Consider the following 18,003-nt stretch of genomic DNA (forward strand, 5'->3'; position numbering starts at 1 on the left):
CAGCCTCCCCAGGGGGGAAAGTAAAAACATTGAAGTTGAGTTTAGCTTTGTTTAAAGTTCGAGTGACCATTACCATAATAATTTTTAAATGTCTTTAATGGAACCTAAAGTAAACATATTCGTTTTATAGCGTTTTTACATTACTGATTCCATTTTAAACTTTAAGCCTATGATCTTTCTGCTGTTGCTTGCATTTAAAAAGGTAAAGTAATTATCTCTTGGAAGAAAGCAAACAGAGCATTTAAAATATTTCACTGGCATTAAGTGAAAACAATTAAACTACCATTTCATGCTGACAACAATCAAACAATTAGTGTAAATCGATGGGTTTATTTGGTTATTTCGTGAACAGATATGTTTTTTTACCAGCAATAAAGAAAAACATTTCTGTTTTAAATTGCTTAATTTTTTCCCCAAGTGCTTTGTTCGTTACCGTATGCGTATGACATGGAATGGAATACAAACTCATGTATAAAAATCAGAGTAAATAAAAAAAAGTGACAGACGAAGCGAGGAGTGAGACTGGGGAAGTAAAATGCCAACAAACGACAGAAATTGCGGTGGGGAAAGTTTGTGGAGCTCAGAGAACTCACAGAAGCCCTGTGGCATATGCACATTTTGCACAATGTTTGCCCTCAGAGGGGGTCGAAAAAGGAAGAGGGGCTATACTGTGGGGTCACCGAATGTCATTGTTAAAAGTGACGGGGGTTCTCTCTCTTTTTTTCATTCATGTTCCTTTCCGGGGAATTGCAGCTCAGTTAAGGAATGCCAAAAATCGCGTTGCCTGTTCAATGAATTATAATGTAGGACCGTTCAATCCGTATTGTGTGGGTGAAAAGACAGGATCTTTGCTTAACAAAACGGGAAAAAAGCCAAGGAAATCTGACATATACATATGGGGGTACGGCTTTTCATTTGAATGGTAAGTAAAGTAACTTTTCCGAGTTCTTTTGGGATCTTTGGGAGTTGATATTTATTTTAACTTTCAAAAAGAGCATAACATATTAATATAAAGCTTTATTAACTGAAATGTAAATATCTATAAATAAATATAACGACTATAATTACTATAATAATCTTAAATTTAATACTACCTTTTAAGTCTTCACCCATTTTTGACCATTCCTTGCACACATGGCGTATGCTTGATTAATCTTCATTACCTTGCGTACAAAACAGCAGAAAAAGGGCGTTGAGGAAAATGTAAACAAAAAGCCTAATTTAATTACCTTACTTTGCAAGGGCCATTCAAGTTTACCCAAGTCTTGAGGCGTTTTACATTAAGGTTATGCTTCCGTTAAAGCCTTTGAAGTTGACTGTGAGTAAACTTTTTTATGACCGACTTCAAGGCGTCGGCTGGGCCAATTAAAATGGCAACAATTCTGCTGACTTTGTTGTTGGCAACGATGCATTCGTTTGCCTGTGTGTGGGTTAATTTATTTAGCAACCAATTGGCACGTAAGGGGTTAATTGTCAGCCAGTCAGCAAAAATATATACGGAGCTCCAGTTTATCGATTGTACATAACTTGCACATGTTGTTCCTTAGCCCCCAAACTTTTGTGCTTCACACTTTACTCGAACGCCCTTTCTGCGCCATTTTCCCCAGTAGTTTGTTGATTTTTGGGTTTTCCATAGCTGCGGGCTTCCTTGAGATTCATTAAGGCAAAGATATGCCTATTACTTGTGTGCTGGCCTCTTGCCTTTTGTTTGATTTGAATTTAAATTAAAAATCACTCATACGCACCGTCTGACAGACACACTGACAGCTGCGGGCCGCTCATTGCGAACAAGAAATACAGAAAAAAAGGGGCAAAATAAATAAGAGCACTATCCACATATTGCACAAATGTCAAACACCTGGCCAAAGCCACTATATAAAATTCATTTTAAAAGCAAGCAATCAAAGTGCCCAGACATCCCACACAATTCACCCTGTTCTACTCGTTCAATAAAGGCTTAGAAAAGAGTCGGGTAGAATTTTAAAAGCCCCTTCCAACCGTTGGCCAGCAATTAAGCCAGTTTGTAACAATAAATTTCAGTTGCTGGCAGCACGAGGTGTTTGCCAACTGTTCACTATATTGACTTTCAATTTGGGTGCCGGTCAGTTGGTTGGGTTTTATTTTTAGGCACCCTTAAAGTTCACCAATGCAGAAGTTTTAAATTCGGACACGAAATGTGATACTTTTTAGTCTCTCGAAAAGTAATTTTAGTGAATTTCTAGTTGAACTAGTGTTTTATTAATCAAATTTTATTTTCCCACCATGAGTTTCGCTTGAAATTAACTTGAATCACCCTTTTCCCCTTATTTTAACCTATAAAGATCCACAAAAATAAATTATTCTCCCAAAATTAAACAAAAATATTTTTTCATACATCAGAATGTTATAATAAAAATGTTTCTTCAGAAAAGAGTATATATATAGAAAATTTTTGGATTTTCCATAGAATGAAGATGGAGTCAATCTATTATAGATTACATTCAATCTCTCTATGGATTCGCAAACATTTGCCAATTGGCAAACAAATGCCAAATAAATCAAAATCAAACAAGGGAACTGCAGCCCCTATAAAAAAAAGAGAAAACCAACCCCAGCGGTGCCCTTAAAAACTTGTTCCCTTGGCCGCTTTACAATCCAACCTCAGCCCACCTGAAGCCACCCCCCACCCCCACCGGCAACTCACCTGGTTTTTCCTCACCTCGGCCCCCAGCCAACAACCCCCTGAACCTCCTCAATGCGCTTGTACAAACACGTAATCGAATAATCCAATTTGTTTGCGCAAAAACTGAAACTTTTTCATAGGGCTTCAGTTGACGGCGACGCGCTGTGAGTCACACCCCCCGACCTCCGCCCCGCCTTTTGAGCTAATTGTTTGAGTGAGTTTTGGATATAAGTGCACCGTCCTACCCCACGAAAACCCAAAGTCCTTGTTCCATTCGTTATTGTCTGCAAAATGATGTAATTGTTACCTGCTAGTTTGATTTGATAGTTACCTCAACTTGGGCCCGAAGTGGTTTGAGTTTTTTGTGCAGAGGGTGGGCTTTCATGCAGTTTTTTTATACCAACCATCCATTGAATTGCCTATAGTGACCATTTTTCAGCAATTTTTTCTTTCTTTTATAAAATACTGGTCTAGTTTTGGTGGATTTAAAAGTGTCTTGAGTTTTAGTTTTGAATGGGTAGCTTAATATATATATTGTTGTTATTAATAATCCACAAAGTGAGTATTTTTCTCTTGAACCTGGTATCCAAGTTTATTTCATCAGACTATTTAATAAGATATTTACCTAAGACTGATGCTTACATAATAAAACACCTTGGAGGAACAATTTCTTTGGAACCCAAGTGCTAAGAAAGTCCTATTCGTGGAACTACCTTAAGAAAATTCTATTAAAATCTATAATAGTTGGAATCCTTTTGTTTGAAAGTATTTTCTTTTCATTAACTGGATAACATTATTTTCACTTATTCCGTCATCTCGCTGGCAATATCTAGGGGAATTCAACCATTTCCACCTCTATTGAAAACCATTCGTGCATCTAATCCTTCCCCCACTTTCCATTGTAGTCTTTATTTTCCCTTTAATCAACCTTTTGTTCCATCTACTTTTTGCGGCTCTGCTTCCCTTTGCCGCCCTTAAAACGGTTTAGGCAACTGTATCCTGCAGACTGACCTTTCAATTAAATAAACGTTCCGTTGGTCACCTAACCGGAGGACCGAGGACCAAGGACCTCCAACTGAGTGTGTTGACAACAGAGCCCCACCCACCCACTTTTCCACCTCTCAAGGCCACCTGCTGTTGCTGTTGTCGGGCATCTTTTCACACCCACATGGAAACGAAGCGGGTTTTTTTTTCCTATTTTACCACAATCTTGTCAAACATTGGTTGCCCTCCATTCAGAAAGAGGTTCAGGGGTTCCCCTTCAGTTTCAGCACCAGATTTTGTGCACTAAAATCAGAGTTAAGTTGAGACTTAAAAAGAAAATTCATTGCTCTAGATAGTATCTGGTAGATACTTTAATTTCTGTGTTTTACAACCCAAATTATTCGCAAAACACAAAAATGGGAATACATGGCAAAGCAAAATATGACCTTTGGAAGCTAAAGAGTTCCTTTAATGGCTTAATGATAGTTTAGATTCTATGACTTACATTATAAAGATTAATTTTTGAATAAAAAAAAATTTCTAGAAAATAAGTAGTATTATAATTATCCATCTCAGACTTACGTGCACTACAAATTTAAGCTCAAGATTTCCTAAGAGCTTCAAGAGCAGCTTTGTGTACCGAAGGGGGCTGTCAATACACTTGCTTCGGTTACGTAAGATTCCCAGAACCAAGAGCTCCTGCAGGATGGTTTTCCCTTGAGATGAGCAGATGAATAGCTCGGCTAATCCGGGTGCTTATTACTGCAAGAAGAGCTGCTTGTGGCCAAAGTAATATGCGCTTTCAGCCGAAGACAAACAGCTGGCGAACTTATCCGTCCGTTTGGGTGCGTGTGCCGGAAGCCATTGCGGGTTAACAGGGGTGTGAGTGGGTTGAACAGGTAACGGGACACGTGGGTGGGGAAACAGGAAGTGGGCGGAAAGAGGTAACCGGAACGGAAGCACGGAACGCGACACTTTATGACTGCTTCCCAGGGACTTGCATTCAGTTCGGTTTGATGTGCTGCCAGTCCAAAAAAGAACAGACAGCTAAGCACTAAACTCTTTCTACACAGAAAACATTTTAGATTTAATAGGTTGGCTCTAGACGAAGCATATTTATGTCCTGAATTTATAGGAATTTGTAGAACCTTTTGTCTTAACCAAAACTATAAATTTAGTAGAAGAATGATAAGACTAAGCATTAGAAATCTATTTCTAAACATGGTTTCAGATGATGTATGAAGCTATGTTATGCCTTTGGCTTTAATTTATAAATTTTATAAAATATCTAAACTATATTTTTTTGTGTGTATACTACTGGGAGGTACTTACCACGCCCATCTCCTGTCGATTTCCCACCCTCTGGCAGGAATTAGGAATGCATTGTCTGAGGGCTCAGCTCAGTTTTCCGTTCGGGTTTTCAGCTCAGTGTTGCTGCAGTTTGTGCGTCAACTCTTTGGCTCAAGTGCGGGCCACATTTCATAGGCTTCCCAGAATAACCTCCATCCAAAGCCGCTGCCTCTCCACCCCCTCCATTCATCATATATATACCCCCCGGATTCTCAACCCTTCGCTGGAAGACGCGACACAAATTAGCCATCTTTTCTGCATTCTTTTTTTTCGCAGTCTTTCCATTTGGCTGAGAACATTTTCAGTTTGCTTTGCAGTGCACAACTGGCAACAGTCGACGGGTTTTATTCGATTCGTTTTCCACTTGATTCTTTTGTCTGCCCGTAAGGAAATAATCAGACCAGTTAACCAAGGAAAAAAAACTTTAATTCTCCGTTCTCAAAGTGAATTTCTCTCGGGCTGTCTCAAGCTAATTCAATTATTGCTGCTGCAAGTAATAAAGCTAAAACGAATGATTGCAAATTCGGTTTGGGCAGACAGTAAAGGGAAAATATTAAATTCAGTGCAAACATAACTAACTAAGTTAAAACTAAACCAAGTTCTGTGAATATGAATTATTTAGAGACCATTTTGTGGTAAGAAAATAAGATCACCTCAAATCGGAAACATTATAGAATTATTTAAACTTTGTGAACTTTTCCGGATGGCCATTGAACGAACTCACTTTAAAGATAACCTGCCTGAATTACATCAAACTTTTCACATACATTTAAAGTACTTGAATGGTAAACTTTACAATGTGCAAACTTCATAAAATGTATTTAAATATTTTCATAGCCTTTTCCTAGTCAGACAAGCGCATTCAACAAAAAAAGAAAATTAGCCGACGAGTTTGCAACCACTTTATATATGCAATTTCTTGGAAAAATGAATTCAAATATACTTGAGTTAATTCAAGAATGTTCTAAATAAATATCCTTGCGATTCCTTTATTCTTTATTAACTCAAGGGAATGTTGTGCGCAATATTTGTGTTGCTTTGCCAATATTTGTTCACGTTATTTTCAATGGCATCCATCCGCAGCTGCCAAGTTTTCATTGCCGTTGTGCCCTTTGGCCAATTGCTGGCTGTTCACTCAAATGGTGCGTAAAAATCACATTAGCGGCAGCCGTGCGACATTTTGGCCAGATTTAAGATTTAAGGTCCAAGGCCTCAATGCCCCAAAGAGTGCTATATCTTCTGAAGGAGTGTGTTATTGCCCCAACCAATTAAACCTTGACTTGCGTGCTAAGCCAAGTTTTTGAATTTATGATACCAGCATGCAGACTAAAATTTTAATGGGACTCACGAGAAGTTTTTCTTTGTTTTCAGCTCGGGTCTATTAGGAAACTTTTATGTGAAATTTATTTATTTATTCCTACTTCAATATTAACTTCAATATACAGGTGGTGCTAAATTAAATTATTAGGAGGTACAGTTTTACAGAAAAGAAGAGGCTTCACTTTGTTTTAAAGAACAAATAATTCTTGGACTTTATTTTTAAAGGGAGTTTATTTTTCAATTATGCAAAAATTTATATAGTGTTTTAATTTAACTTAAAAGAACCCGATTTCAACTTAATTAAAATAAATATTTTTCTAATTTTGTTTAAGCTATAGGAAATCCAAATACTGTTTGCACTATAGACTCTATTTTAATATTTTTCCCTCTGTGTTGTCTCGTTAAAGAGGATTAGTTTTGGGTCCTTTTTTTTGGTCATACCTATTTCTAGTTGATTTTCCAGACTGAACTACACACGGCTCTTGTGTTCGTCCTCACATTTCCTGCATGGATGTTTTCATAAATTTTACTCCCTTTTCCTTTTTTTTTTTTGCTATTTTTACTGCCTGCGACTGGCATGAAAAGCATTTTACACATGGCAGCATTTTTTAATTTTGCCAGCCGGCTTTTAGAAATGGGACAACACAAATACACCCACATGAGTGTGTGTAGTACACATGCACTTACTAATTAGAAATAAAAACGCGAACTGCACTTGCATTTTGCTCATTACGTTCTCTCAGCCATTTCTCTCTTTATTTATTTGTGCCACCCTTTTGCGAACTGGCATTTTGTGCTAAAACATAGGGTGGCTGGTCGTTTGTTTGAAAATAATAGACACCCTGTCTTTGGGCCAAGAAATCCGCCGAAACGTTGGCCAAATCACCGCCCATGGTCTGGATAATTCCCGTATCCTTTGGGCAGCGGCGGAAGCGGGTCAACTGCTGCCATTCACCAGATGGACAGCCCTGGGATAAGAAACCCGTATTGCGATCCCTTAAGAGACTCTCGGCAAAGAGCATAAAAGCCCTCCAATGGCTGCATTCATGCCAAAAACAACCTGGCTGCTGGCTGCCCCAATTGGCATAGAAGTCCGCATGACCCAGAGGTCGATCGAAGCCATAGCTGCCCACACTGGTGTGCAATACCTCCACATAGTCGGCATCCTGGTGGGTCAATCGCTCCTCTTCCTTGGCATATCGAAAGAAGGGCAGTGCGGGATCCAAAGCCCGGATCATCCGAAGACGACCGGTCTGTAGATGCTTTCCAGCTAGACCCGCCACGTGGGCTCCCATGCTGAATCCCACCAGCTGGAGATCCTCAAAGCGAAGTCCCGCCTCCTGGTGCAGGAAGTCCACGAACTTGGCCAACACCTTGCCCACCGGCTTGACCCTATAGCTGGCCGTTATGTAGTCCGCTATGGCTCCGCGTCCCCAGTCGATGGTGAAGATATTGTAGTTGCCGTTCTTGAGATCCAGATAGGCAGGTATTAAGGCGCTGTACATATTGGCATTTTCGTTGCCCAACCATCCATGAATGAGAATTCTAAAAAATATAAAAAGTTATTAGATTATTTTTTATAGATTGGGTTTAGTTAATATATTTCGTAACTTTTGGAGGCTAACTTATGGAGGCTATTGCCCAACCGTCCATGAACAAGGGTTCTAGGAAATATAATATGTAATTAGATTATTATACCCGTTACTCGTAGAGTAAAAGGGTATACTAGATTCGTCGGAAAGTATGTAACAGGCAGAAGGAAGCGTTTCCGACCCCATAAAGTATATATATTCTTGATCAGGATCACTAGCCGAGTCGATCTAGCCATGTCCGTCTGTCCGTCTGTCCGTCTGTCCGTCTGTCCGTCTGTCCGTCTGTCCGTCTGTCCGTCTGTCCGTCTGTCCGTCTGACCGTCTGTCCGTCTGTCCGTCTGTCTGTCCGTCCGGATGAACGCTGAGATCTCGGAAACTATGAGAGCTAGGCTATTGAGATTTGGCGTACAGATTCCTGAGCTTCTTACGCAGCGCAAGTTTGTTTCAGTAGACTGCCACGCCCACTCTAACGCCCACAAACCGCCCAAAACTGTAACTCCTACAGTTTTGATGCTAGATAAAAAATTTTAAGTGAAATGTATTGTTCCCATCAATACCTATCGATTGACCTAAAAAAAAGTTTGCCACGCCCATTTAAATGCCCACAAACCGCGAAAACCTGTGACGCCCACAATTTGCATGCTAGATAAAAAATTTTAACTGAAATGTATTGGTGTCGTCAATACCTATCGATTGATCCAAAAATAATTTTGCCACGCCCACTCTAACGCCCATAACGCTTAAATCTGTCTACCGCCGGTAGGTGGCGCATTTTAATTTCGCTTTGCTGCTTACATATCTCCATTTCCCTTTGAGTAACGGGTATCTGATAGTCGAGGTACTCGACTATAGCGTTCTTCCTTGTTTTCTATAAACTGAGTTATATTTAAAAATTCTATGAATGTGAACTCAAAAATATATAATAAGTTTTTAAGGACATTGTGGTATATAGAAATTTTTAAAATACAACTTTTAAGATCTACATAGATATTTTTAGTTACTGTTATTATTTGAATGTTATTCCCTCTTAGACTAGCTTCTTTTTAAATCCTTTAAATCCCCCAAAAATAGCTTTCCCCTAAATGGATTTCAAAATTCAAAAACGGCTTTAGAAATGGCACTCTAAAATCGTAGATAATAGGCGTGTCGATTTCCACCCGTAGCACTCACCGTGTGGGATTGAAGGGACTGAAGCGCGACCGGCGCAGCGAGGCGGCATCGTAGAGATTCACCTGTTCGGTTGTGATGATGACCTCCGCCTGGCCCCCATCCACTTGGCCCTCCACCTGGCCCTTGTTCATCACATTCAGGCCAAAGGCGGCGGTCAGTGTGTTGCCCACGACCTGCTGGAACAGCCTGCGATGCGGTGGCTCCTCGGATTTCGATGGTCCTGGTCGGATGATGGTGTCCTCTGGGATGCGCATGGTGTGCAGGTGGAAATAGGTGTGATGCTCGGCATTGTAAAGCAATTTGTAGTCCGTCTGCAGGCGAAGTAATTGCTGTTCAACCGAACTGGGTCCGTTGGCCAAGTTATGGCCCTGCTCAGGATGCTGCTCCACCTCCTGCTGCTCATTCAATATTGGCAGCCAGCCGGGACTCATTAGGCCAGACGACAGCAGCGGCATTTGTGTGTCAAAGTAGTTCGTCTGCCATCCTATCCACCGCTCACCGCCCCGATTTCTCATCCGCATCATCATTGTTCCCATTCTGAGGGCACTTTCCACTTCATTTGTCACTTTTACTTGCACTGCGGGTTGAGCATTGCGATTCGTCTTTGCCATCGCCATAGCCACCTCCATTGCCTCCTCCTGCAATTGATTGTTGTCTGCAGCGGCATTATAGTCCTTAGAACCAGCCCTATAATCAGACGATTTCAGCTTTGCTGCAGCGAGCCACAAACAAACTGGTGTCAACGAAACGAAAGTGCATTAGGCTCGAAACTGTGCAACTAGACCAATTCGCAAATGAGTGCGACACACAGGGAAAAATTTGGATATCTTACAGATTGAGTCATTAAATTTAAAGGTTTCATATCATTTTTTGAATACATTTTCTCATTTTTTTAAAGCATATCTTATAAATGGTTAGCACATGAATAGAAGCAGATCACAATTGGAATTTCATATCTTTTTCACTTAATAAATTTTCTTTGGAACAACAAAGTTATACAAATTTTTCCCTCTGCACATTACTAATGCTCCAACAATTTGGCATGATGATGATGATAGTCACCTGCCTGCAAAACGACCACAAAATGTCCAGCATTTCCCATTGCTCAAATATCTGTTCTGTCCGCAACGAACTGGGATTTAAAACTGAAACGAACTGAACGAAGTCAAAGCATTTACTTCACCATATTTGTCCAACTTTATCGGCTTATTAATATGCAGAACTTCACACTTTTTCTCACTCTCATCTTCATTGATTTCTTCCTAACGAGAGGTAATTGTTAATGCCTGAGTTGGCGGGAATTACTGTGAGAGTGCTCTCCCATTAGCTGCTAATCTGTTGGGTCAACAAAAGTTCTGGAAGTGAGTGGATGTAAAAGGGGGAAGACGGGAAACACGAGGGGAATCTGTGCCAGTGACCAAGTTTCTTACCATTTAGCACACGATGACGGGAGTTAAATCTTTTTTGGGATAGGTCAATATTCGGGCTACAAGACTTGTTAAATTGTTGTTAAATAACATAAATATGTACTCGTACATTCTTGAGGAAAAGCTTTAAACCCATTTTATTTTTAAAGTTAAGTTTAATGGTTAATTTTCTTACCTTCTGCAGTTTTACGAGCTTTTTAAGCTTAACTGAAACCGCAATCACATAAGGGTAACCGAAAGTATCGATGCTCGATTATACTTTTTCTTTTGCAAGTCATGATTGTGAGATTTTCATGATTTATAACTGAAAGTTGTTCGAGGCGGGAAATCTATCCATTTTATAAAAATGTTTCGGTTAGCTTTGAAATATTCAATTACATTTATCTCATTCTTACAAGTCTCTATTTATCCGTGTCAATTTTTATTTAATATTTAATACACCAAGTATCTCAATCTCGCAATTGCCTTATTCCACATATAAAATATACCTAAGCCTGTGGCAAAAACATACTAATCGAAAATTTGCACATTTGTTTTTGTTTACTTTGCAGGTAAGTTCACATATTTCCGCGAATTCCGCCCACCGGAAGTGGTGGTCGCCATTTTAACGACATCCGGCGCGTGCATTTCTTGCCTGGAAATAAGGAACGCTGACGACGAAGGATGAGGAACTGCTGTAGGACATGGCTGTTTTCCTTTGGGTTTATCGCCGATCGCAAAACGTGACGAAAACAACGAGAAAAGCGTGTTGTAGGGTAGAATCAAAAAAAAAAGAACGAACCCCTCAGGCAGCCGGGAAAGATAAACGAAGGTAACCATATCTCAGACCCCGCTCTTATCGGGATTATGTAAGGGGTATATTGAATATGATGTCACATGCGGGGACATTCCAATTCGTCCCCGCGAAATCACTTCCTCTCCGCAGCGATGAGATGGTGATACAGCACAAGTTCAATGTACAATCTTTTGTGTTCGGATTTCTGCATTTGCATTTTTTGTGCCAACGCACCCCATTGTTGTTGTTGCAATGCGACACTCAGACAGGATTTGTTTGCCATATTCCAGGGATGGGGTATAAAAAACAATAACGCGACAATAATCGATTAAAAACAGCGACTGGAAAAGGAACTCCGGCAGTCTGAGCTTTGTTTGCCTTTTACTTTATGGCCGCAAGCTCAAAAATGTCACTCGAGTGACTTTTATTACAAGGATATTCAGACTGGTTGAGGAGGATGTGTGTGAGTGTGTAGGACGGGCGTGTAGTGTCCCGTCCTCTGGACTATTTGCCCGCAAAATACTTGAGCCGGTCTTTGGTGTCAGCATTTACCAGACGAGTGTGCACCCTTCATCTAGGCGGGCATATCCTTCCCCAGCAGCTTACTTATAAAAAAAAGAAGCATTTTCTCAAGTGGCACTTGTCGCACTGCATCCTGCGAACATAAGCAGGATGCGTCGCCTCAAAAGCTGCTGACTCAGCCTTATTTTCTTTATAGCCTCTATATATGCCTTTGTGGCTTTCTAGCTGTTATGGGTAAACAATGGGCGCATAAACGAATTTGTTACATCAGTTAGGGCTGAGTGAGATTGTTGACATCAAATTTGATGACTGGCAAAGGAAGTAGCATCTCTTCAAAATCATTATTAGAACTATGGTGGCTCCTTATGCTTAAGGGAAACCTCAGGATACATTTTATTTGCATTTTCAATTCAAAATTTGTAATTTGTTACAAGTATCTCTATTGATTTCAAATCAGTGATCATTGGTTGGGAATTCTAATTCATTGTTTTACCCGTAGAGAAAAATGTATATTGTTTTCGTTAAAAAGTTTGTAACAGATAGAAGGAAGAGTTTCCGATCCTATAAGATATTTATCATCAAAAAACCAATATTTATCACTTTTAAATGACTAGGGTCGTCCTTCTCTGTGTTTCGTCAATTATAAATCTAAAAGAAAGTTCAATATTTTTAAAATTGTTGAATCCCCCATGCGTCTTCTTCTTCAATGGATATCAGGTTATAATTTTTCCAATCTGGTAGCACCAATCTCTTTATTCTCAATGAAGATGAATCCAATTTTTGGACTGGGCAGCAACCACCTCTATCTATTCTGCTCAACCTGTTAAATTGACAGTACCGCTCTGTAAACTCCCTGTTAAAATGTATCCTATAATATCCTTTATCCGTTTACGGATAGCAAAGCTTTATTCAAGAGCTTTTGGGAAAGGTTTCGGACTCTGATTTTTTGGATGTCCTGGATCTGAATGCAAAGGATGTGTGCTTTTATAGGAGCTTTCGCAGCTTTCTTGTACTCGGTAAATTCAAAGAAGGCGCTGCCAAAAAGCAGCTTGTCAAGTTCACAACTTGCTGTTGGTTAAAATTGAGGGACTATGGGTCAGAGGTCAAAACAAACGGCTGTGGAATATGCGGCCCTGAGCTCGAAGTGCGCTTAGCTAAGGTGGTTTAAATTTTAGTAATAATATTATTTTTTATAACAAATGTTGTGTCAAATAAGTATGCTACAAAAAATTTGTTTTCAAACATCTGTTCACAAACGCATCTTAAAGAACTTGTTTTTTTCTAAAGATACTTTATTTGCAAGCATTAATTTCCGCCGGATGGTTATATATTAACTTTTAGTTGTAATTATGTCAATTGCTAGATTTCCGCTTTAGACTTTCTGATCCTTTCGGTCCTTAGCTAACTGCTTCTATTTACAAGCATCCTGTTTGGTGATTTCCCTCAAAGAACAAAAAGCCGAGAGGAATTTCCGGCTCTACAGAGTCCTTTAGACGACAAAGTGGCCACTTGCCTGCGATGTCTGGCTTGTCTGCTAACCTCAAGTGGCATCTTCACAAGCTCCTTCACCCTTGCTTCTCCCAGAAGGACTTCCGTTCTTGGCTTTCACCTGGGACGATATTGTATGCAAATGAGGAAGAATCTGGGTTCTGTGGTCTGTTGAAGGATGCTTTCGGTAATTTGAAACTTTTTATGGGGCGCTGGCCCCACGTCTGTCACACCTTTTAATTAGCAAAGTTACACCAAAAGCAGGACAACTTTTGTAAGCTATACATGTGTTTAGACAAAGCTTTGTTTTGCCAGTTACATGGAAAGAAACCTTCTGCCTAAATTTCATGATTTAAAACTACTTTTATACAGTTTCAGAGCCAAATTGTTTATTTTCAATATTATGTATACAATTGTTATCTTTAAAAAATATTTTGTATATTTTTTTTTAACTCTTTTTTATATTTTGTGTAATAGGTTATTGAAAGTTCTACAAATATTAATTTTTGATCCTTCGTTGCTTCTGACGGCCAGATTAGTTATTAATCTAACTTGTGATCTCCAAAAGTTGAAGTTTTTAAAGGATTCAAAATAAAAGAAAACAACATTCAAATCAGAAATAGAATTTCTCGCTGTGTAGTTGCTCATTTCGATTCTGTCATTCTGTGAAAGAGAGCGAGAAAAGGGACCAGCAGTCGCCGGGTTCTCATTTCCGAGTGGGTTGACTTGAAAGCATTTTTCCGGCTGCAGGTCCTTGATCCCCCATTCCATCTAGCCCCCCCTAGTGTATTTTTTGTAATGCACTTTCAAGCACTTAATAAGCTCACAAAAGCACCGACAATTTGCATATGACTGTGGATGGAGGACTAGTCGTCGTCGTCGGTGGTTACGGGGAACCACTTACCTTAACCCAGCTCTTCAGCTCTTCCACGCATTTACATGCACAGCCAGCCTCGAAAGGACTCTTGCCTTGCCCACACATATATATCCTCCTTATCCTTGCCAAATCCTCTGCCATTTACGTGGGGTCTCTTGATGTCCTTTGCGTTTGTGTGAGTTGAACGTTTACCTTTTCATCATATTTGAAGTGCATGAGTGCAAGTGCGTATCCTGCCGTCTCTCTCTGTGTCCCTTTCCCTCTCTCTTTCTATTTTCCCGTCCTTTTCTATGAGAGTGTGTGTGTGTCTAGGTGGCAATGCCGGCAAACTTGGTTGGCAATTTTATTTTTAGGTCAACGTAATTTCCGCACTTTTTATCACCAGCTTCCGTTCATTTGATTGTACCAGAGACTTTTCCCTGTTTTTGTTGTATTGTTTTGGCAATTAATCATTTAAAAGGTTGATGGTCGGTTCTTCAAATGTAGGTTGTTAGTTGACATGGGAAGTATTTACGGTTGAGATAGCCATCAAGTTTTGGACATGGGTATTTAGGTGTTGAAAATGTCCTTGTTCATCATTCAAAGTTATATACCATTTTTTTAAGCATAACAGCTATATATTCTTTACTTTTGTGATAAAATATTTGATCTCTTTTTTTCATTTATGTTAACACATATTAATATTATATTTAAATCTTTTTTACACTCTTAAATCTTCTTCATCTCTTAATAAGACAAAACTTACGAATTCGCCAATATTATATTTATGCTGATTTTTAACTTATTATTACATATTTAATTAACAAAACGTATTATTTTCAAAGGATTTTGAAATAATTTTACAAAAGTAATTCATAAATCGAATATTCTATAAAGCAACAAATAAGATCAATTGAAACATTTTGAAACCATTAGGAAATCCCTGTGAAATGTTGCGAAATGCAGATGAGTAATCCTCTTCGCATTAAGTATTCCAACTCATTGCTTGCATGTCAACGGCGACATTTTCATTTCAAACGGAGAGCACTTCACTTCCGCCGGTGCATATTAAATGCAGAGCAACCCTTAATCCTTAATCATGGCACAAGGATGCAGCACCCTCTTTGAATGTGGAAACGATTTGGCTACCTCAAGCAAAGCTAAGCGTTGTCAATTTGTTGGGCACAACAAACGCTTGGTTAATTTCGAAGTATTTAGGCAAAGTACACACAGGACATAGGACACAGATACACACGCATACAGCCGCAGCTGGCGAGAAACCGAGAAACGCCCAAAAAGGCTTCGATCCTTGATATAGCAACAGCATGTGCATGGTAGGCCGGCAAATTTCGAATCGCACCCCCCGCACCCCCTCTATGTGGACTAATCCTATAGCTAGGCCATTATTATCATCGTCATCAAACTGCAGAAACGTGAGATTTCGCAGAGAGAAAGAGGGAGAGCAACCCTTAGCGAGGAATTCTCAGGTTCCCCCCATCCAAATCCTTTTGAACTGCATTTAAATTCCATTTTTCAGCTGCTGTCCCTGCTCGGCTGCTGTGCCCTCAATCTCCCAATTCATCATCATTCTTTGTCGATTTTTTTTGTTATTTGGTATTCCAATGCAGGCCCCTCTGCCCAGATAATGCATTGGGATTATATTTAGGGGTTGTTAACGATGATGATGAGGATGCTCTGCTTGGTGCTGCTTCTGGTGCAACTTTTGGGCATTTCCCAGAACTTTTCCGGCTTTTCGGGTTGGCAACAATTTTCAGTGCAAAAAGGAAAAAAATAATAGGAGGGAACGCCTCTGCATCCCCCTTAATGCCTTTCTTAAGCCCACCCAGAAACTCCCACGGAAAGTGAGAAAAATCAGGGAGTGGTCGCTGCCTCTTTTTTTGGTCATCTATTTGGAAACTAATAATGAAAAGAGCTGGGAATCCTTAAGATATGAACCTTCTTACTTTTTCAATAATAACTATAATTTTTCCTTATATTCCTTAACTGATTTTGATTAAATTTCTCAGTTTTTGTCTATATAGAAAGTGGGATTTATCCCTATATGCGGAATCTCTCTCTTCGCTCTCTCTTTGGATCTCTCTGTCCCTTTCTCACTCTCTACTCTCTCGCTCGCCCTGCAGAATTTGCAGCATCCTGCTTATCCCTTTTTGGCCCGATACACACACACACACATAGACTCAGATATATATATATATCTGTATCTGTGTGTATACATGCACGTGCGTTGTGTGCGTGTGTGCGAGTGTCCTGTACTGTGTGAGCTTTGAATTAAAAATGGAAAATTGATTTTTCCGGTTGCTCATATACACACACAATCGCACTGTGTGTGCGAGAGTGTGTGTGTGGGCGCGAGTGAGTGTGGTTTCCACAAAGCCGGAAAAGAAAGCTTGGTGCGTTTTCCTCGGGTTTTCCTTGCCGCCGTCGCCTCTCGTTGCTAATGACGCTCAACAATGTTAATGCCCCGACCCAGCAGTAAGCTATAATATAGTGTTACAATACTGCTGTGACAGGACAATATCAATGGCAAGCGTCCGATTTCCTGGATATATACTTGGGATCCTTCTTTCGGATCTATCAGTTCTGTATAATATTTAATAATAATCACTTTATTCACTAGCTGAAACACATTGATGGTGCGGGAAGGGGGCTCTCTTTTCTTTTTTTTCGTATGTAGGTGGGGGCTATCCAAAAGGGATTTGGGTTAGTTTCTGGCCCGCTTTCGAGGTCCGTGTGATCCGTCATCGGTCCGGGAGAAATTGCACGTACGGAAACCCAAAGTTGACTGAAAGGCAGCCCAGGGTAGCGGCCACCATCGTCTCGATTTTCGTCGGCTTTCGAGGGTTGCGCGCGCATTCCAATTGCAAAATATCTCCCCCGATTTCAGGGGGTTGCTCTGTTCCAGTCGTCTCTCTCTCTCTCTATCCCTCCGTCTCTTTCTCTGTCTCACAGCGGGATTTATGTCCCGCCGGTGGAAATGGGTGTTTCTAGAGCAGATTTTTGCTCGGTGTAACTTCGGACCGGCGCTTCTTTTCCGAGGGTGGTTACTTCCAGTCAGCTTCGCTGGCTTCCAGTTCTCAAAAAACGAAACGAAAGGCAAGCCAACCCCCCTTAAATCGCACATATATGATATATAGACTTTTTCCCAGAGCCCAAGTTTATGCGGCGTTTGCCGAGGCCCTCTGCACTTTGCCCAGTGCAAGTGCTTTTCACTTCCAAAACCTCGCTCCCCCACTCGTTTTGGAAAAATCAAATGTAAAAACAATAAAGTTGCGCCATATGCTTTTAGCTCGAAAAAGAGTTGTCGTCCATCGCATTTTCATTTTGTATTTTGTGGCATTTTTCTCAATGAAATGCCAGCTTTCTCTCTCTCTTTCATTTTTCAGCTGAACTGCAATTTTGTGTCTACATAAATTTTATGCACTTGGGTGGGTGGGAAAATGCAGGGCAAAGGACAAACGACAAACGACAGGTGAGGGAGTGGGAAATTGTTGGAGGCTTTTGAAGAGCACAGCCGAGCAATTTGTTTTTGGTCTTTCTCATGTTGTTTTTTTTGTCCCCCCCCCAATTGTTATTGTTGTTTCTGGCAACGGATTGGGTAAATTGCATTGCAATTTTCGGCCCTGGGGAAAACACTCAGACGACCAGAGTTCTGTGGATTGAGTTATTTTCAGATTGCAGTTTGTCATCGGATAGCCGGTGCGGATTAGAAAGTACTTTGTCCTGACAAGCTGCTTTGAGCGGGGGAGTCGTTAAAGGACAGTTTGGGAATAGATTGGTGATTTCAGGTGCTGCATAAAATATTATGTCAAAGGATGCAATTTATGGGCTTTTAGGTG

At 40.2% G+C, this 18,003-nt stretch overlaps 2 protein-coding genes across 5 annotated transcripts in view; one reads left to right on the forward strand and one right to left on the reverse strand.

Annotated features, from left to right (window-relative positions):
• Positions 1-18,003, forward strand: part of msi (RNA-binding protein musashi) — a 98,130-nt gene that overhangs the window by 66,128 nt on the left and 13,999 nt on the right. The window lies entirely within an intron of this gene.
• On the reverse strand, positions 6,706-10,793 carry LOC108012067 (uncharacterized). The gene is made up of 3 exons (XM_036818337.3): positions 10,141-10,793; positions 9,079-9,811; positions 6,706-7,861 (listed from the first exon to the last, which is right to left on the reverse strand). Exons 1-3 carry the CDS (start codon positions 10,178-10,180, stop codon positions 7,072-7,074), a joined length of 1,563 nt encoding a protein of 520 aa, XP_036674232.3. The 5' UTR covers positions 10,181-10,793; the 3' UTR covers positions 6,706-7,071.

The sequence above is a fragment of the Drosophila suzukii genome, chromosome 3, assembly GCF_043229965.1.
Source record: "Drosophila suzukii chromosome 3, CBGP_Dsuzu_IsoJpt1.0, whole genome shotgun sequence".
In the NCBI taxonomy this organism is placed as follows: domain Eukaryota; kingdom Metazoa; phylum Arthropoda; class Insecta; order Diptera; family Drosophilidae; genus Drosophila; species Drosophila suzukii.

Excerpts from the sequence above, each read along its gene's own strand:
- LOC108012067 (XM_036818337.3), bottom strand. The coding sequence starts at position 10,180 with ATGGGAAATGCTGGACATTTTGTGGTCGTTTTGCAGGCAG. Across the intron at positions 9,812-10,140 it reads TGTGGTCGTTTTGCAGGCAG|TTTGTTTGTGGCTCGCTGCA; the intron begins GTGACTATCATC and ends CGTTGACACCAG. Across the intron at positions 7,862-9,078 it reads AGTCCCTTCAATCCCACACG|AATTCTCATTCATGGATGGT; the intron begins GTGAGTGCTACG and ends TATATTTTTTAG.